At 38.5% G+C, this 22,504-nt stretch overlaps 1 protein-coding gene across 1 annotated transcript in view; it reads left to right on the top strand.

The window, feature by feature from the left end:
* LOC122814313 (zinc-binding protein A33-like) overlaps positions 1–22,504 on the top strand; it is a 112,306-nt gene that overhangs the window by 14,472 nt on the left and 75,330 nt on the right. The window contains exons 3-4 of the mRNA XM_044086900.1: positions 7,793–7,815; positions 7,907–8,037. Of these exons, the coding sequence (XP_043942835.1) occupies positions 7,793–7,815; positions 7,907–8,037 (154 nt within the window). The remainder of the gene's footprint in view (positions 1–7,792; positions 7,816–7,906; positions 8,038–22,504) is intronic.

The following is a 22,504-nucleotide window of genomic DNA, read 5'->3' as shown; positions in this document are numbered from 1 at the left end:
ATGGGGAGCACAGCACTTACATACATATGGCAGGTTATCATCCATTTATTTCACTTCCAGTACCTGCTGCCTACATCTTATCAGCCTGTTACTACAAAATACTTTTTGTCTGCACTGTTCATGTGGTGTGGTCAAGTATATCACAAAATATGGTAGTACCAGGGTTTGAAACATTAAAATGTGGCATTTATTGTTTTACTGAGTCAAAAGAATCTCTGGGCCCATGAAGCATAAAGATGATACTGAGACACGTTAAAGCACTTCCAGGGCAACTATGTAGATAATGGCATACAAATGGTAACCATGTAATCTTTGCACTGTTGTCTTTCCTATGAGATACATTTTAAAATGGTATGACCAAAGAAGCATTTTATATTTCTCTAAGCAACCTTTCTATAAACAGATCAGTGTTATATCTTTGATGCAGTATGATTCCCAAAGACATTTTTGGGGCCTATTTTGCAGCCTGCACATTCTCATTTATGTCTTCCAGTTTCCCATAGTCTGTGTTATCTCTGTAATCAGTAGGTGTATTAATTCCTCCAGCGACAGTAGCAAAGCTAAACAATAACCTTACCTACAGCATCAGGTACAGCATCATCTGATGAACTTTTATTTAAAAAAAAATAATCTCTTACGTATTACTCTGTTACTGTCACTGTGGGGTCACATGACAGATTAGCAATTATATAAGTTCTGTCTTCAGATCTATTAAGTTATTTCTTTTTTTTCCTTATAATAGTCTTTTCCCTCTACACCTGTTAGCCTTCAAGTCTCCCCTGTCATTAACCCATTTGCTCCCCATCTCGTGTTACCTATTGAGGGAAAGAGCCAGACAGAAGGTTTGTCATCCAGGAAGTCACCTATGTGATTTGTGCCTTCATCCTCCCATCTGTGGTATAGCCCTAACCATGTCCTTGCTGGCTGGCAATAGCACCTCAGTCACTACAAGGATATCCTACGTGCCCCTCAGAGTATGTAAGCTCCCATCTGGCTGCCAACAACAGCTACTATCACTGGCTTATGATCAGTAGACTCACTTCCTCAAGAACTCAGCTGCTGGTTTGTTGCAAGATCCCACTTGCAATGGAGAAATAAGCCAACTGGAAACCACCCCCTCTACCCCCAGGATTGTCAAACTTAAGTGAGACACTCACTCTCGACTTCCCCTACTTGGTTCTATCACTGACAAACAAGCTGTATGAACTCAGCTCATTTGGGTCATAGTCAGGGGGGGGTCTTCCCTCTGTGAAAAGAATGAGGAAACCTTTATACATTTTCACTTATTATAATTGCTCACTTGTTTTCTCTGTCTCTTTCAATATTTTATCTCAGTTATATTGTACCCTTCCTTTCTTATCCATCCGTGCTCCTCCTTTCCTCCTTTCCTACTGCTCTGTGCTGTCTCTCTCCTTACATCAAGTAAGTTGCAGGATTTGTTTTTCTTTCCTCTAGCCTTTTTTTTTTCACTTTGTAACTCCTTGGTCCTTATTTGTAATCTTCACCCATTTATACAAGCCATTCCTTTTTAACTGATCTATGTCCTGTACATTACTGCCGTCTCTTATATTTTTGTCTCACTGTAATGTAATTATATTGCATATGATGCACCAACCATGTTATATAGGTCATTCCAGATAAATATTTTTTGAAATACTGTAGAAGCTTTATCACTCAACACATGTTCAGCAACCTTTCTGTTTCAAGTGTATGTATTATCCCGTATGTCTATCGTATGCTGTTCCTATACTTGTCTGCATTTCATTTGGATTTGTTACATTCCCCTGCCCATTATTAGGAGAGTGTCTGTGTTTATACACATTAGTTCTGCTGCTGTTTATGAAAATGTTATTCATAACCACAGAGTACATTGAGATGAGCAAATCTCACAACGTATTCCAGAAAATTACCCTCCCCCTGCCTTTACTCAGGAACAGTTCCTGAATGTGCTGACAAAGGCCAGGGTTATTGCATCAGTGGGCACTGGTAATATTTCAGGATATATCTTTAAATACAAGAAGCATGATTTATCTTCATTCCTAACAATGCTGTGCAACCACAGCCAAACACAGGCTTTGTACCAAGTGAATTGAGGATAACAACAGTCATACTTCTGCACAAAGAAAGGCCATCTGCTGACCCAGGTAATTACCAACCCATTAGTCTGATCAGCCTCATTTGTAAGGTCATGGAAAGACTCATGGAATTAATAAATAAGGACACAGAGAAACTGCAAATAGTGGACCTACCCAGTTTAGGTTCTTTAAAGGCTGGTCTTGCTTGTTCATCTTAATAGAATTCTTCAAGAAGATCAACCATGAAATTGACAAAGGCAAGAGGGTGCATACTGACTACCCATATCTGTCCAAAGCTTTTTATACAATATTTCACTTGGACATAGTGAAGAAGTTTACCCAATTGGGAATAAGATCCTACATTATCCACTGGATTGCCAACTGATTCACTGATAGGACTCAAAAGATCAAGGTAGGTGAGACTACCTTCAGAAAAAGATCAGTCATCATTAAAGTTTCACAGAGCTCAGTACTGTGACCTCTCCTGTTTGGCATCTACTTCTGTGATGTAAAGGCAAACACCAAAGGTCTCTGAATGATAATGTTTGCAAGTTAGGAGCAGTCACTGAATCCTCAAATGACTCAGCCATACTGCAGGAAGGCTTGTCCCAAACAAATAACCGGTGCTGGAGTCATGGACTAAAACTACATGTCAAAAAGTCCATTGTTATATCCTCAAGGAAACCCACCACCACAGGAAATTACCACATTGACAATATGCTTGAAAAACTTGACCCTGTAGTTTGAGATTTAGGAGCATGTGTGGACAATACCCTAACATTCAACTAATGTATCCACTGTAGTTAAATTTCCTTCAACACTGCAGAACTTATAAGTGAAGTGATAATCTTCAGGTCCAAGGGTGTTATTGTCCCCTTTACTCTGCACTAATCAGGCCAATCATTAAGTAAAATGCCCCCTTTGTCATGTATCTGGCCAGGCATATGCAACGACTGGAATGACCACAAAGTTTCCTCACAAAGACAGTACAATTCCTAAAAAAGAAGTTATACATGGACAACCTTAAAGCACTGTTACTGCATGCAGTATCCTACAGACCACTGAGAGGAGACCTGTGCCAGGATTATAATGCATCATCTGACTCAATACTGATGGACCTACTGCATGTTTACAAGCCAAATTGTATCAGAAATGCTTGTTTGTGAGACATGAACTTCTGTAACTTAAACAGAGCAATTTGGAGAAACAGATACATTTCTCAGAGGTTACAACTATTCTTAAATGGACTTCCCCTCCATGTAAAACAAAGTTCATCCCTGTCCTTATTCAAATGTAACCTCAAACTATGAATGAGAAGGAGGAAATTCACCCCAGGACTGCCCCCTGTACTACGTATGAGCAGAGGATGCACCTAAATGCTCTTCCTGCAATATGGCATGTATAAATACTCAGTGGTTTCCCCTAGAAATAAACACTGCCTTACCCAGCACTAATCACTGTATATGAGTAATATACAAATATAGACTGCTAAAATAGATATGGATAATTTTAACTAATCGGATAATTGGCAAGGCTCAAAACAGCCCATAACGGCAGTTAGCCTAGTGCTCAGTTATGAACAATGAGCCTATGAAACATTCATATCTTTGCAGTACTATTTTGTATCTGTCTTTATTGATGCATTCTGTATGTTAAGGATGATGATTATTATCTTTATGTAGCTAAGCTACATTATTTTTTCCTTCTAGAATGTTAAATTTATAACTGCACTATACTCCCTGATATCTGTATGACATTGTCTCATTGTTGTGAGCTTTTATCTGTGGACTCCCAGTGCCACCAGTGAATAATTGTCTCCACACAGTGGAATGTCCTACTTACCTTTGTGTAATAAAGTATCATTCTATTTGGACCTTAGAGCAGTTTGCCAACCTGTGTATACTTTTTGAAGTTATCCTGTACACAATAGCTTCATTTTACATTTATAGTTTTGACAACAAGGACCTTTTTTAAGCCCAGCCATGCATCCAAAATTTCTGACAAGTTCTGGTACCCTTGATAAGTGTAAGCAGGGGCTTGGGAGGAGAAACATTTACAAGTAGGGGCTGGGATGTGAACCATTTACAGGCTGCCTGTGTCCATTAGGGGCATAGATGCCAAACCAGGGATGAATTTCCTGCTCCCTATCTAATTGTTCAAGTTACACTTGAATTGGGTTAGGGAGGAACTCTGCCTCACGCATATGGGGAGCTTGTTCCAGAGCCAGGTTAGTCTCTGAGATATATATTTATCTCTCAGCAGGTCCTATTTATATCACAATCAAGTTTTAAGTCTTTAGAACTTGTAATTCTGGTGCTGTCTATTTTGCAGATATGCAGGAGGTCCATCAGAATGGGGTCTAACAATACTTTGTATGCCAGATATAGAGTCTCCCCTCAACAGCCTGTAGGAGACAGAATACAAGGGTACAGCCTTGAGGTGGTCTGCATAGGACATGTTATTTATGCCCTGTATTATTTTAGTGTTCCCTAAACTTCCTAGATTATTATCATTTCTGAGTTCATTGAAGCAGTACATAAACTTCAGTTTTAATTTAGCTTTTATTTTCATTATGGAGAGCTTTTCACACTGTTTGAAAGCTTATACAAGTGTACCAAACCTTAGCTGATCACATGAAACAACTTGTAATATCTAGGTGTTATGTTGCTATGAGTGCAGTTTATTTTTATTCATGCTCTGAATACAGTGTGCTTTTCTGAATAATGTCCTATGCAATTATGGTGTTGCTTTCTAACAATAAAGTAACATAAGTCACAAGTACAAACATTTCCTTCCTGCAGCAAGTATATAACATAGCATGTAATGCAGACTCCAGAATGCACAGCAGAAGGTTAAAGTAAAGGCTATGTGTCATGTATTTTAACCCAGTTAGAAATATTTGTGTACAGCTGCTTTACAATGACTTATGGTGCACTTCTTGGTGCACCTGGATGTACCTGCAGTTTTCATCTAAAGAGTTTATCACTAATATTTGATTCTGCTCATGTTTTCTTGTCACATATCTTATATTTTTAGCTTTTACACGTACATGTTGCAGTGTGTCCCTTTTTCAAATTATGATCTGTTTAAAGTTCTCCTAGAACACTCATCAAGTCATTGTGACAAAAATCTGCTGTCCTTAACCTCTCACATCTTGTGGGTAACAGTAATGCTTTAGAAGTTTAAAATGACTGGATAAATACTGTTTAAGGAATGACAACAAGTGAGTTCTGCAGACAATATTGTAGGTGAAACAGACACAGCTGTTCACAAGTAATTACCTTAGGATTATGGTCCAAATTATGTCAAGAATCTTCATATGAATAACCACTAAACACTCCCAAGTCACTGACAAAAGAATGATCACTTATCATAGTTGTGACAAAGGGAAATACTACCAGCCCAGCTAGCTGGAATTTTATAAACAATTATATGTCATTTGTGAAAATTAATATGATTTATATAGAAGTGTAACAAAAGGAGACACTGCCAGCTCAGTTATCTGGAATTCTATAAATAATCATATGTCATTTGTGAATATCAACATGATTTATATGTGTGTGCTACAAATGTATCAGCACTGTATGTTGTCTGTATATCAAACTGCTTGTACAGAAGTGTGTGTTGAAAGGGTTTGTAAAGTACTGAGCTTACAGATATATCCGCAGTGTAGCCTACTGGAAAACAATAGAAATGTATATGCACTATTGTAACTGTAAATGTATATACATTAACTGTGGAAACTGGAACATAAAAGGTTAACTTGCAAAATTTTAGAAAAGTAGTTGAAATTAAATTATTTTATAACTGTGCCATAAAAGATGATTTCAATGCAGCAAGGAGACAGGATGTCTAAAACATTCTGCATTGTCTTTAAGTGTTTTGTTGTTTTATGTCTTCCAGTAGCTGAAAAGATCTAAGGGCTGCATATTTTCACAGGGAGATGCTAAATGCTCACAGTTTCTAGCAATGGGGGGTTAGCTTGGGAACTAAAGTCAAATGACAAGAAGTGATGTCATTCTGCAAGCTAACCCAGCAGTTGTTTGTTTGTCTTTCGGCTTTTTCCCGGTAAGGGGTCGGCACAGCGGAACTCTGGTCTGCTAATGATTGGCAGTAGATTTTTTTTACAAAACGCCGAGGTGCCTGCTCGACACCCAACCTTCAACTAAGGCATGCTCATTTACGGACGCATGTCTTTCAAACGCTACCCAACATGCAGACTCCACACAGAAGGCACTCCCAAGCCATGCTGAGAATCGAACGGGAGAACCTCTTGCTGTGAGGTAACAATGCTACCGCCGTACCACCGCAGCAGCAGTAATATTTAAAATATTAGTTTAAGAACTCTCTAAAAGAGACATAATATTCTGTATTTGTTTTTGACCTGACAACATCAGCTAGAAAACCCATTCATCACACTTGCCTTGCTCTGTAAGTAAGTTAACTGGAGTACAGTAATTTCTTTTACATATAGCCAGGAAGATAGCTGAGCTTAATTTAGATGTTTTTCTTTATTTATTTGAGACTGTCCTGCAATGTTGTTTTAAATATTTCTTGTGATTTGAACTCTGACGTAACTGTGATTTGTGTGTATTTTCTAGTTCTTTTATTATTTATTATTAAATATATGGAAACCTTCCATTGTGGCTGATATTTATGAGACATATTTAAGGTCTGAGAGTACTTGCATATTTATTTGGTGACACTGTGTGCCACTCCTAATAGCCTTGCTGTTGGTCAAAGTACCATTTGGATTAATAGTAACATTACACTGTAAGATTGGACACCCTTTGTTAAGGGCCTTAAAGTAGCTGACAAGGAGTGGCTGGTGGTAGTCAAAACTACCTTATAGTCTGGGCAGAAGGGGGCATAGATAGTAAACCTGTGACAGCCTTTCACAGGTGTGTGTATTTGTGTATAAATCAAATTTCAAAGTGTGTGTCAGCTACTTGGGCAGTGACACGGAGCACTGGTTGGCCAGAGATGGTGCTGAAGGTCATAGCTTGGCCACTCAGCTGAGATCTCAACTCTATGGCTGTGCCAGTGGGGAGTCTTATTGGGGATCTGGAGAAAGAGGGTGAAACCAGCCCTAGACTGACTGTTATTTCTGTGTGTTGTTAAGGAAAATTGCACTTTACTGTGTGTGTACTTGTCATCCTCCCAGTCTGTACATCCCCCACTGTTGTCAGTGGTGAGGACTGAGGCTCTTTGATTACTGGACCAGTGCTGGGGTGTCACAGTAAGAATTATCACTGCTTTCATATAGCATCTTGTGGTGTTTTTAAAACAAACAGTGAGCATTTAATTTCTAGTTCCACCTTTCTGTAGTAGGTTTCTTGCTCTGCAAATACAATAGTATAATGAGACCGTGTTGTCATAGAGACAGAAAAGAACTTGGGAGGTGAATGCCATCTGGTTTTAACAGCAGGTGTCAAAATGCTAACCAATAGTGCTGAGTTACAACTGCCGTTGATTTACCAGACTCGCTTAAGAGTTATATAATCTTACCACAACAGCAATTACATTTAGTAAATGTACATTGCATGTATTGAAGCATGTTTCCTGACAATGACTGTTTCAGCTCAGGTAATAATTATTGACTATTAGGTTGAGTTAGAGAACTTTAAATTTAAAGTACACCAAAGACTATCATTTATACTCGCACCTGCAATACATTGCCACTTATAATATTGGATATTTTCTTTTCTTTTATCCAGGAACTCAGAGACCATGAAGAAAGGTATGCATGTATGAAACTGCAGTTATCAGATCCATTACTAATCCTACACACACCAAGTAAAAGACTAATGACTTTCTGTCCATTTCTCTAGATACATGAAACCCCTTGAAAAAATTGTTTTACAAGATGCTGTTCTGGGTAGCTGTGATGGCAGTCGGGAAATGTACAATTACTTTTTACACCATGAGGACTGGAATGAGTGGAAGTGTAATATGAGAACAGGTGAGGAGTTATTTTTGGAATTCTAACTGTAGTCAACCAAGAACTTTCTTGTAGGTTTGTTGCCATACGACCCTATCCAAATAATTTCATTGAATAAAGCTCATGACTTGAGTCTGGAGTTATTAAATGGCTGACAGTAGGTGAGTCAAGGCATATACACTGAACTTGAAAAGATAAATAGCTTTCATTGAAATGGACAGCTCATTTCATAATTTCTGAAAATACTGTTTAATTTCTTGAGATATATGTCTGGATTATCTTGTAGAAACAACAGTTATACTGTCATAGAAAAAAATGAAGTTAGGCAGTGCTGTCTGTCCATCTATCTCCCTAGATTTGCTGCAGGCCCAGGTAGCATCCAGTTTATGCTCACCAGTAAACTGAAATCAACTTTGGCTCTAGTTTGTACTGTATCATTTCAAAACATGCTGAAAACAGGTTTGTTTGCAGAGTTGGAAACCTGCAATAATGGTATCTATACATAAAAATGGGATAGAAATTAAGTAGCCAACTAAGATCCATTGGACTACCAAGTGTTATGGGTGAGGCATTTGAAAATGTTCTGGGAAAACTACTTCCAGAGAACCTTATTGAAATTGCTGACGTTAGCCAACAAGGCTTTATTGTTGGAGTATCTTGCATATTTAGCCTAAGCCAATTCAATGTAAATGTTTTAGACACCATGCAAAATAGTCTACTGGTGGATGCCAGTTATTCAGACTTATAGATGGCCTCTGACAGAATCAAATGCAATGTTATTGTCAACCAAGGTATCAGCTACAATATCAATCTGTATATCACACAGTGAATTAAACATTGACTTCTAAACCATACTTCTTATCCATGCATGAAATCCATGGTGTCCCACAGGCGTCAGTATTGGGGCATTTTCTTTTCATAGCTACAGCTTCATTCATGCCAGCAGTATAGTGGTTGAAACGTGCTGATGACACTGAAGTTGCATTCTGCTTAATTATGTAAGTGACCAGTGGATCTTACAGATGCAAATGATCAACATGTTAAATTAGACTTTCATGAGTGCAACTGATTTCGATACCAGTAAGTGTGCTGTGATACACATTGGTAAAAGAAGCTTGGAACATAAATATACATACACACAAACATTTCAAGCATGGGCAATAATGTCCTTCAGTCACCCTGTGTTGCTATTTTTGCGACAGTCTTGATCACCTGGTAAACCACTGTCTTTTTTTTTAATTTCTCCAAATCTTTTGGGTTTCTAATACCATGACAGGAATGGACTCCATTCCTAAGTCAAAGTATGATTAAAGCTGATGAAATTAGTATTTTTTTAATCTTTGATGTCAGCTAAAAGTACTCCGCAGCACCAGCAATGTGCCCAGTAATGACTCCTTCTACAATTTGTACGGGGTTACATGGATTGGTAACATATCTAAATATGATTGTAGTTTATTTTTTATAAGATCCATTGTTCCTACTACTATTGGAACTGTCTGTGTATCTTTCCTCCACATTGCTCTCATTTCTACCTGCAGATACTGGTATTTTATGACTTTGTGTCTCTCTGTACGCAAGACACAGTAGTCACTAGTTGTGGCGATTTCAATGATCAATGCTACTTTTGTCTTCTTTTCTTGGACCACTATATCTGTTTTTCTAGCATCTATCTTTTGAACTGTTGGTAATGGGTGATCCCATGTAATATAAACTTTTCTGTGATGCTTTGGGGCTCATGTTTTCAGTGTTTTTCAGCCACTTCAGTACCATAATGTTTGCACAATCCCCAGTGCAACAGTCTCGCCACATTATTATGCCTTTCAGTATACAGTCCTTCTGCAGCACAGTAATATATCCTATTTACTTCTGTTATATCCCATGGATCTCTACGGACTGTCCTAATTATTGCATTCATTTGTTTTATCAGACTTCTTACTTTTTGGGTTTTATTGACCTTCTGCAGTCTATTTCTCTCACTGATCTTAATATATCCATCCATGTCCATTAAATAAACCACTGTCATGTGGGGAAAACTGCATGTCACAAGAGACTACAAAAACAGGTGTCAGTTCTGTGGTGGTCTGCAGAGATGGGATGACTGGCCTAAGACATTTACTGATTCACCATTGCAACCCGTTGAGGCACCAGAACATCTTGCCACCCCCTCCTTTAGCTACTGCTTTATCTGTTGCTCCCACCTTCAGTTATTGACCAAATGGCTTTGTTGCTTTCCTGGTCTCCTGGTCCCATCACTGAGATAATACAGTTGAGGGAGGCCATGATTTCAATAGTTGATGCTGTGTTGAATATTGTATCTCCTTCTTCACAAGTAGTTGCGAGATCAACCTCACTAGGTGATAGTATGAGCAAGGAGGTTTGCTTTTACTTTTTCCACCTTGTTTATCGATTTTATGGATTTAAGTGAGTGCAACATTGAGGATAACCTTGATCCCATGGTAGAGAATCAGAATTCATGTAACATTGTTAAACAGGGCTGCAACAGACAGGATAAGGGCCTGTTACTGGTAAGATTAGGTCTCTGTCTTTTTCCTAATACAAACAGAACTAAAATAGATGTAGTTCTCTCATACTCATCCTGGTTGACTGATCTAGCTCATTTTGTAATGTGAATGGTATGCTCTGGACAGTTTGTCATTTAACAATTATTCAATGGATCAAACATCTGGCATGAAAAGTTGACATCATCTGTCTTTTGGACATTGGGAAATTGACTTTTGCATAAAGGGAAGAGCTTTTATCTGGGTGGACTGCTTTAGTAACTGGGTGTTACTCCTATGGCGGACATTTTCTTTTTGTAGAGGTAAGATATTGTTTCCACCCAATACTGTAATGCCTTCCCTGGTAAGGTTAGACCACAAAATGGTCTCCTTTGAAGTAAAAATAAAACCTGGACCTCCAGCTAAACATGGAATATTCAGGAACTCTTCTAAGGCTAACCTTCTGCTATTAAGTGAAAACCTAAAAAATATTCAAGCACTCATAAATCCTGAGAACACTGCTGCCTATGCAGAACTGTTTACAGAAACCCTGTACAAGCATGTTAATAGCTGCATAGAGGCAGCTGCATCCACCCCCTGGTGAAATCACAAAATCATTAGGTTGTGTAACAGAAGGAAGAAAATCTTGGCAAAAATTAGGAGGTGCAGCACCCAGCAGGATAAAAGCACTCCCATCAAACTAAACAAACAACTCAGATGTCAAAGTCTACCAAAGCCATATATGAGGTAAGCTTAGCCTACCAGGCCAAGAATAACCAAAAAGCCTTCTTTAGATATGTCCGCAACCTCAAAGGTAATACATAATTGTGTGCAGAGATCCTTGTAAATGGAGTCACCTATACTGAGCCAGAAGACACAGCAAACCTCCCAGCTGATAAACTCAGCCGCAGCTTTACCCCTCTCTCCCCATTAACCTTCCCTCAGGAAATATCATCAAGTACAACTCCCCCTACTATCACTAGGCAACAGGTCCTTAATGCTCTCTCTTAGACCAAGAACACTGTGTCAATGGGCTCAGACAATTTCTGAGGATGTGTTCTAAATAGCATGAAACATGACCTATCGGGGACTCAGGAATTGTTATTTAACTTTAGCCTCCAAACAAGCTTAGTGCCTCATGAATGGAGAAAGGAAACAGTCATCCCTCTGCACAAAGGTGGGCCATCTACAGACCCTGGAAACTACAGACCCATAAGTCTCACTAGTCTTATATGTAAAGCTATGGAAAGAATTATCATGGAGATGATCAATAGAGATATAATAAACCTCCAGACACTGGACCCAACCCAGTTTGGTTTTGTTAAGGGCAGATCATGCCTACTCAACCTGGTGGACTTCTTTGAGAAGGGCACCAAAGCAATGGATGAGGGCAAAATTGTTCACACTGCCTACCTTGACCTGGCCAAGGTATTTGACATAATACCCCACTCTGGCATTGTCGACAAACTCAAGAGTTTAGGTACAAACCCGTATGTCAACCAGTGGATAGCCAACTGCCTCACAGACAGGACCCAGGAAGTTAGAATTGGGGAGTTAATCGCCACAAAGAGGCTAGTCACAAGTGAAGTCCCTCAGGGATCAGTCCTTAGACCGCTCCTTTTTTGGCATTTACTTCTCAGAAGTCAAGGTCAATGTCAGTGGATTGCAAATTAGGAGCTGTCACTGAATCTCACACTAACACAAATGTCCTCCAGGAGGGCTGACACAGACAAACAACTGGTGTCAGAGACATGGACTAAAACTAAATGCCAAGAAATGCATAATAGTATCCTTTGGGAAGTCATCCATCCCTGGTTACTATCATTTTGACAACACACCCCTTAGAGCTGACCGAGTAGTCAGGACTTAGGGACACACATAGATAGTAATCTAGCCTTTGATCATCATGTGTCTACAGTGATGAGGAAATCATTCTATGTTATGCAACTTATAAGTAAAGGTATGGCATCTAATTCCAAGGAAGTCATTGTTCCGCTGTATTTAGCATTCATCAGACCTATCATTGAGTACAATTTCTTCTTTGGTATGTACCTAACCAGGCATATCCAACAACTGGAATGTCCACAGATGTTCCTCACTGAAAGAATACAGGGTGTAAGTAAAATGTCCTATGCAGACCACCTCAAGGCTGTATCCCTATATGCTGTCTTCTATGGGCTTTTGAGGGGAGATCTATGCCTGACATACAGGGCGTTATCAGACCTCACTCTGATGGACTTCCTGCATATCCACAAAACAAACAGCACCAGAATTACCCATTCTAAAGACTTAAACCTTGCCTGTGATATAAATAGTACCTGCTGGAGAGATAAGTATATATCCCAGAGACTACCCCATCTATGGAACAGGCTCCCCATCCATGTGAAGCAGAGTTTCTGCCTAACTCAATTTAAGTGCAATTTGGACAACTGGACAGGAAACGGGAAATTCATCCCTGGTTTGGCACCTATGTCTCTAATGGGCATAGGTAACCTGTAAATGTTTATCTCCCAGGCCCATGCTTACACTTATCAAGGGTATCAGAACTTGTCAGAGATTTGGGATGCATGGCTAGGCTTAAAAAGGCCCTTGTGATCATTAGCCTGGTAAACACCTATGAACCTATCAACAATGTTCTACATGTTTTTCCTTGAGGGGGTTTGATTGTGGATTTGATTATTCGAGGTACTTTATTTTGTTGCATTTATCTTTATGTTCCAGTTAATTATGAAGAACTCTGTTCTTTTTTCCTTACTTTCATCCTTTTTTACAGTCAGTATTCCTCTTATTCAGTTTGGTCATTTTAAATGTCATTTTAGATGGATCCCATGTTAAGCAGGGAAAGGATGAGAGATTGTGTAGGCATCTTTTATCTCTGTATGGGCTCAGTATCCTACACATCGTAAAGGCATTAAATATACCTAAATACCTTATTTATTTTATTCATCTCACTTCCATGAATCATCTCCTGGGAATTTAGTTCTCCAGTGTGGTGACCACAGTGCCCTTTGGACAGAATTTGGTCCTTCTGATTGACATAGTCCTCCAGGGAGAGGTTTACTGAAATTAAATGCCATATAGGCCTTTTCCCCTGCATGGTTGTTAATTTCTAAAGAGATCCAGAATGATCATCTTACACTGCTGCCTATTTTTCTCGAATGTACTGACATGTTGGTTGGTATTTAAAACTAAGTACAGGTCTCTTTGTAAGTGATTCAACATAGCTTTTTATACTGAGTTGTGCCTGCTGGCTTCATCTCCTTACCCTGATTTATTGTATCATATTGACACTGCTGGTCAGGATAATTCTTTATACACTGCCACTTTATATACTCAAACCTTATTGAAAGTTATGCAGTTGTTGCATTATCATAAGTATGTTTTACAGGACAGGTTAGAGATTGTATTCCCTTACTAGGAGAAAAGGTATTGAGCAGTGAGAACTATATGTAGAGTGTAATGTCCCCAGGAAGGGATGTTGTTTGGATAAAGCTGCTATGACACCGGTAGTGTAGACTTATCTTTCTGCCTTATACGACAATGAAGTAATTTATTCTACCTCTTGGCCATTATTTACTTCAATCTCTATGCAGATAGATTGATTGAATGAAGCCATAACTATGAAAGAGTTAGACAGAGCTTTAACTCTAGTTAATGCTTCTTCACTAGCTGGTTTTGATAGTTTTCCACATTTCTTTCATAAAGGTTTCTCTGTTGCATAAAACAAGTTTCATTACAGTTTTTTAATGAATTTTTTTAGATATTTGTTACACTGAGCTTTTAGTTACAACTATTAAGTTTATTAACAAGAAAGGCAATAAGAGGGAAATAACCAGGTAGCCCATTGCTCTATGTAATGCTTATTATAAAACCTTTTGTTAAAATCTTCATCTTTGGCTTCATCCTGTTTTGGCGACATTTTTTGGTCCCAGTTTTTTATGGGTTCCCTAGCAGACCTTTATTGGATATGCTTCTTTACTATAAGGGGCTTTCATTTGAGGACTTTCCTCAACCTTCCATTCAGCCTGTCTCTCCTGTCTTGTGACCTTACAATGGCTTTTTGATAATATATATAATTTCCAATTTTCCACTGTTTCAAAAGCTTATAATTTTAGATCCCAATGTTGTACTCTTATCTCCTTGATTTATTCCAGCACTTTCTTACTGCCTATAATCTATGGTTGGAAGGGGTTCAAGCTGTAGATGAGCAGTAGTGTCCTCTAGGCTTGTCTTATTAGTAGCTGTTTATTTACATTATTTATTCATGTCATGATTGTAAAAGTTAAGATGTACCACACTTTTCATTTTATATCCAACAGTACTGTAAGGTTTGCAATTACCCAGATTTTTGGGCATATATATGTAAATGATATCTCTATAGTTATGAAAAATAGGTTCTCACTGGCATCTGTACAAAATTATGTAAAGTGTTATTAGTCGTTGGTCTGTAATTGAACTTAGCCAAATGTTCTGGACTGGGTAATTCAGAGTCTTTACTGGACATTAATTTTTCCTCCTGAAGTATACATATATTAGATATACTATTTGATACTATAAATTTTATCACTGAGCACTGGAATTATCTGTTTTGGAAAATCTCCCAGAAAGTCACCTTTTGGAAATCTTTTTATTTATCGTTTTTTTTTTTTTTTTAAAAAGTGTACTTCACGAATGAGTCTCCAGTTTCTTATTTGAGTTATATTTCTAAGGTTTGCCTTTACCCCAAATCAGATGAAACACCTTTACATTCTATACTGTTTCAACTGTTGTGGGGACTCAACTGAAACCAATTTACAATTCTATTATTTTCAATATGACTGATAAGGGAGGTATTTTTTACACTATATTTTAACCACATTGTTTTTATATTGTTTACTTTCTCACTTTGAACTGTATAATTCTTCTCCACTAGCTAAGTTATTATATGGCCAAGATGCCCATTTTTGTCATAATTGCATGGTGGGAAAAATAACCACACAATCAACTTCTACTAAACTTAAGAACTTGGTACTTAGCTAAGTACTGTCCCAGGTGTACACAAGGTTTGGTATTTCCTTATTAAAGACACACATTTCTTAGCTGATGGCTATGCTGGTTAAACATCATCACAAACATTTGGTTGGTGGTACAAGGAACAATAATTAGTACATGTATCCAAATGGACAAACTTCTGATGGATCACTTTAGAAAACCTGCTCATAAATGTGGCTAACTCTTATCTTCCTCTTTTCGGCCACCCTTGTCTATGACAAGTTTCCAGACAGGAAGTAACTTTGGAACACATTTTTATCACTTGTCCAATAGATGCTTTTATTTTGCATTCTGTTACACAGATCTATGTCCTTACTGATATTTTTCCTCTTACCCTCTCCAAATTGCTTTTACCAGTGTTATTCATCCGATAATTTTAAAATACTAGATACCATACTTTTTTATTTCTTGGCTTATATGGAGGGATAGATGTTCTGTTTTTCTGCAGCATTTATTTAAATCCTTAGCAGGATTTTTTTTAAAGACGTACAGTATTAGTTGTGTGTCAAAAGTTGGAGAGGTAGAGTTTGTTAATTACTTTTAATGTTTAACTCCGGGTCTATATTATATGAGCGAATCACAAAAATTGCAAACGCTCATGTAATCAAAACTACCTGACCTCAAAGTGCTTTTTCTGAGATCGTGGTAGAGTGAAGAATGGAATATTTGCCCTTTCCTCACTGTAGTGCGATCTCGGAGTTGGAATATATATTACGTTCGAGATCCGGTAGTTTTGATTATTTGAGCGTTCACAACTTTTGCGATTCGCTCATATAATATAGACCCTTTAACTCATATCCTCCAGTTATTTCTGATAGTCTCTTTATCCATACAGGGATGTTTTGGATAGAAAGATGCATTTTTTTCTTGAGCATATTTGTAAATGTTTTCTGCTGAAACTATTACCATTTTTTTCTGTTAAGATTTTGTTTTATTTCTTTACCAGCTGAACCTTTAGCTGAGTAATTATTTTTATGCATGTATGACTTTTTCTTCATTAATACGAGTTCTTTCCTTTATGGACATTCTGCAATTTGTACTTTTGCTTTAATATTTGAGTAAAGTTTATATATAAAGCAATATACCAAAATATTCATCCCCGTAAGTGTCCATGCTTTTCTTAAAATATATAAACGAATGCTTGCTTCATACCTCTCAATAGTCCAGATTCTTGCAGAACATCCATAATTTAGAAAATGCATGCTGATATAAAACTTGGTATTCCAGCAACTTTTTAAATGTATAAAAGTAACATTTAAAAAGTGTCCTTATTTTGTGGTTTTTGTTCCCAGATTGTGTTTGGCTTTGTCCAGATTTCTTGAATTAGACATGTGCTTTGCTTTAATATAATTTGGTAGTCAGTTGCAGGTATCAGCTACTCTCTCAGAGAAGCAGTTAGTACATTTCTCATTCCTGTCGACACAGGCTGTGCAATTTTTTTTCTCCTAGTCTTTGATAACCTCAAACATTCCCAGAGTTTGTTGTTTCTAAATGTCCTATATATCTGAACAATATCTCTTCTTAAATATTTGTGAGGCAGTGTAAACTTTAACATCCATAGATGCCCTTGGTATATTTTTGCTGTACTGTTTCCAATTTACTCATCCTAGCTTTCTTATAAAGTTTATGATTTCGTCATTTCTGATTTACTAGATTTTATTAGTCTTTTTATACAGTCTATAGTGCTATAACTATTATTAATCAATTGGTTGATATGATAAGAAAAACTCAAAGCTGAATCTGCCAATATACCAAGGTTCTTACATAAATCCACAGTTTCAATCACTGTTTGTGGTATTAAATAATCACCTTTTGATCTCTACCTCCTGAATATTGCATGATTAGTTCTTGAAGGATTTTACTGCATATTATTTTTTCCTGTGCCCAGTTGGCCACTTTTTGCAGGCGTGCCCTATGTGTAACAGATATAATTATTTTTTTTTCAATTTCAAGTGATCTACATACAAGACTGTAAAATACCTCAGATGAAAATAAAAATCAGAAAGATAAATCTAAACAAATGTGGGACTAGGACAGAGCCCTGTGGGACACACTGTAATTTAGAATTTCACCTGTCCAATTGCTGCATGATACTTTCCATATCCTGATAAAGCTCAGTTTTTTGAATAAAGCGTATTTTGTATTACAAGTTTTCTTGATAGCTCCATTATTAATTATCAGATTAGCTGAATGTCAGTTATGTCTAGACGAAGAATGGTTTTATTCTTTGTGTTTCTACGTATTTTGTATGGTTACTTTCTATACCCTGTTTGAAAGCCATACAGCTGTCCATTTTATCAAGAGCATATTATCACATAGTTACTCTAATTTATTGCTTAGTGTTTTCAGTATGGTGATTTAACAAAGTGAAAGGTCTGTACAAGTTATATCATTGCATACATTTTTAGTTCTGTTATAATATTATTATAGAATATCATATTACAGATAATTATAGTTCTGTTTTCAATATATGCATGTTGGTCTATAGTTTCATTTTTTTTTCAGAATAACCTTTTCATCTATTTTCCATAGATTCATAGGATGATACTATGTTATTGGCCTGGAGGCCCTTATAAGCCTAGCCAAGAATTTCACCCATGTTCCTCAAAGTCAGTACCTGTTTTCCCAGCAGGGACACAGGTGGGATCCCAGGAGTATATTTTCTGTTTCCCATCCAGTCATCCAGGTTCACCTTAAAGAGGGCTAGAGAGGTACTCTGACATGGAGAGGGAGTCTATTCCACAGATGGGGGAGTCTTTGTGACACAAATCTATCCCACCAACAAGTTCTGTTAATGTCACAGACCAGGTTAAGGCCTTGCATGCAGGTCATGCGAGTGGAGTTTGTCTTATGGATATACATCAACTTCATCAAGGCTGGGTCTGAAATGGCCTTGTATGCTAGACATAGGTCACCTCTGAGCAATCTGTATGAGACTGAGTAGAGGGACAGGGCTTTTAGCCTATCTGTATAGGATAGGTGTTTGAGACCCTGGATTTTCCTGGTCAGGAACCTCTGTGGTCTCTCCAACTGCTGCATGTGCTTGGCAAGGTACATGCCAAAGGGGGCATTGTACTCGATAATGGGTCAGATAAGGGAGGAGTACAGGGATGTTATGACCTCCTTGTTCCTCGATGAAATACCCTTATTTATGAGGTGGGTCATGTAGAAAGCCTGCTGTACAATGGAGGCAACGTGGTGGTCAAAAGTCAGGTTGCTATCAACCTGGATGCCCAAATCCCTCATGACTGACTGCATGCTTACTACACTGTTATTAATGTGATAATTAGTAGAGATGACATTTTCCCCAAAGGGGATAATGATGCATTGCTTGGCATTCAGTTTGAGGCCATGCTTCTGGCACCAGTCATTAGTTTGGGTAAGGCCCTCTTGGAGGATGTTCACATCACTAGGGGAATTTGAGACAGTGCTCAACTTGCAGTCATCTGCAAATCTGGTCAGCCACAGACCACTGGTTTTGGCTTGCACTTCAGAAAAGTATATCCTAAACTTTAGAGGCCCCAAGACCGATCCTTGGGGTACACCACTCATTATCGGTCTACTACTAGAGGTGGGTTCCCCTACTTTGACTGAGTAAGTTCTGTCAGTGAGACAGTTAGCTACCCATCTGGTAACATATGGGTTGATGCCTAGCTGGGAGAGTTTATCAATTATGCCTGAATGGGGAATAGTGTAAAAGGCTTTGGCTAGGTCAAGGTAGGTGGTGTGCACCATCTTCCCCTCGTCCATGGCTTTGGTGACTATTTCAAAGAAGTCGAGCAAGTTTAACAGGCATGATCTCCCTTTGACAAAACCAAACTGTGTGGGGTCAAGTGTTTGAAGGTTGCCAATGTCCTTGTTTATAAGGTCCATGATAATGAATTCAATGGCCTTGCAGATCAGGCTGTTTAGGCTGATGGGCCTATAATTTCCTGAGTCAGTGGATGCTCCACCTTTGTGTAGAGGGATGACAGTGGCTGTCCTCCATTCAGCTGGGATAAAGCCTGTGATTAGGCTTTGGTTGATTTGGTTGAATAGGATATCTAATGGAGCTGAGAGCTCATGTTTGATTTCATGTAGGATGCAGCCAGGGATGTTATCAAGTCCCACGGAGACTGTATTTTTTGCCTTTCAGAGGGCATTAAGAACCTGCTCCCTGGTGATGAGGAGAGGGGGCATTTGTTGGGGGATGTCCTGGTTTACTGATGGGGGACAGGGGTGTGATGTTTTCATTGAACCTGTCTGCCAGCACGTTGGCTATATCTATGGCATTTGTGTATGGGGTGTTATTGACCACCAATTCAGAGCAGATTTGGGTATTGCCTTTGAGATTGCAGACATATGTGAAGAAGGCCTTGTGATTGTCCTTGGTGGATGTGGCCAATTTGCACTCGAAGTTCACCAGTGACCTTATTTGCTTGTTTAGATAAAGGAGAGATTGTTTCCAACTTGACACCTACTTCTTCTTGGCCCTGGATAGCAATTATTTCCATCTGTTATAGACTTTATTTATTGCTGCTTTCCACCAGACAGGTTTACTCTTCCTTGAGGGAGATAATTTGGTCCTGTCAGGTACAGCTGAGTCCATACAGCTATGTAGGTGCTCATAACATTTTTGGGTGTAGGCTTGGACATTAGTGCTAGCTTCAACTGAAGGGACAGTGGCTGTAAATCTGCTTATACCTGCTCTGAGGAGATTGTAGTTAGCTTTGGAAAAGTGTTTTTTTCATTTGACCCTGACCGGGGGGGTGACTTCAAAAGTGATTGCTTTGTGGTCAGACCTACAGTGGCTGCTCATGTTGCTTAGGATCAGGTCTAGGATATTTTCACTTTTCATAGGAGTGTTGACCAGCTGTCTAATGTATTGGCATTGATGAAGTCAAGGAATCTCTGGGTATTCATATTTGGGCTAGAATAGGTCTTCCACTTCCACTCTAGGGTTGGGTAGTAAAAGTCACCCAGGAACAGGGCAGAGGGTTGAATCTTGATGGATTCAAGTAAGTCCAGATAAGTGGAGTGGGCATCCTGAGTCATGGTTGGGGTCTGTAGCTAGCTATGATTTGAATAGGTGTTTTGTCAACAGTTAACTGCACTGGAGTGGCTCCTATGCGTCATACCATTTGACCAGCCTGTAGGTGTGTAGCTTTGTAGCCCTCCATTTGTGGTCTGAAAGTATAGCAGGATGAGTAGCCTGGTAAGGTTGGGGTGCTCTCCACAGCTTTGAACCAGGTTTCAGTGACTGCACAACTGTCAGCATCCTCCAGGGCAAGGAATGCTTGCAATGAGTGAAGTTTCATGCTCCTAGCATTTAGCAGCATGACCTTTAAATTTCTTTTATAAGAATTTTTCATGTTGGTACTTTTGTGCTCATGACTTTGCCTAAAAAAAGGTACTATGGGAGAAGCAAAAGCCTTTGACATAAGCCTAAAGCCCAGGGGAGACAGACGAAGGCTATCTCTGGCAAAGCATCGTGGTCTATCAATCATGTCCTCCCTGGCTGTCAGGTACTGAATCCCCTTGGAATGACACCAGAAACTAAGGCAGTTGTTAAACTCAGTCATTTTTTGTTTACATTGAGACATCATTCTGGATGACAGTAGGATGCTGCTTAAGGCTAGGAACATACCTGCCTGGGATACATATTCAGTCAGCTCAATCATGTCTCTCTTCATATAGTCCAGAGAGGTATGTCTCAAGTCATTCATGCCAACATGGACTATGACAGAGTTATAACAGTACCTGTTGTTAAGAGACTTGAGTGCATGCATGATATGGTGGATTCTAGCACCTGACAAGCAACCTACTGTGACTTTCTCCTTGTCTAGCCTGGTGAGGGGCACATCTGTGTGTCTCACGATAGAGTCTCCTATGACTAGTATGTTGGGTTTGTGTTTGGGGCTTAGAGGCTGTGAAACACAGATGTGTGTACTATGTGTGATGCTTGGTGCTGTGGGTTATGATGTGCGTGTGTGTTTTTGCTTCAGAGGTCTCTTTTGTTTAGTTATGTTTTTGTTGAGAACCCCCTCATATGTAGGAGTGTGTTGTACAGATGTGGATGGTGTTAGAGGTGTGGTGTTCGTAGTGTTTGTACAGACAACCTTCTCAGTGCCAGATGTATTGGCGTGTGACTGAAACAGCAAGGATTCTAGGCTCTTAATGTGATTGCATCTCTCACATGTTGTGTTCCTAGGTGGTAGTAGTACAGGGTTGTCTGTGTACATAAGGCAGTTGCTACACTTTCTCAGGATGCCCATATCAACCAGACTAGCATGAAAAAACATAGGAAATCGGTCGTCCATAGTTATCAGAATATGTTGAAGAGAAATCAGGAATAGTAGAGTGGGTACTATCTGAGGAAAGTGCCTGTAGGTGTGAGTAGGGCTGAATAAAATCAGGATGAGAAACTAAATTTATGGGTCTTTATGACTCCACTTTTGCCATTTTACCCTTTCCATTAAAGATTAGTTTAACACATGCATGTCTCCTAAACTTGAAAATCTCTCCATTCTTAAATAACCTAGTGAATAACAGATGTAAATGTATGTAAATTTAAAACAAAATATTCTTAGGTCATTATTAGTAATTTCTTCTCCCTGTGCTTTGCTTGGGTCCTACTTGTAAAGTACTTTTTATAACATAATCTAATCTAATGTCAGTATTTGATGTCACCTTGATATTATTTCCTACTTTGTAGAGCAAAACAGTTTTGCATAAGATTTTGTAAATACAGCTACAATGTGTTGTGTTTGAGAGTAAATTTTAGAATCCACACAGTTTATTGATTTGTGTCTTTACTCCTACAAAATATTAAATATGTATAAAATTGTTTACTATTCTCAGTATCTTTAAATACATTTTATTCAGTTGCATGCTTAACTTGTCTGTTGAGTTTATTTATTTCAGAATTCAGAAGATATATAGTTCAACCTCATTTCCATTTCTTACATTTTTATTTCTCA

Source organism: Protopterus annectens, chromosome 10.part0 (assembly GCF_019279795.1).
Source record: "Protopterus annectens isolate FY-2018-M chromosome 10.part0, PAN1.0, whole genome shotgun sequence".
Lineage (NCBI taxonomy): Eukaryota > Metazoa > Chordata > Ceratodontiformes > Protopteridae > Protopterus > Protopterus annectens.
The sequence above is the reverse complement of the archived record's forward strand: the minus strand, read 5'-3'. Positions and strand labels throughout refer to the sequence as shown.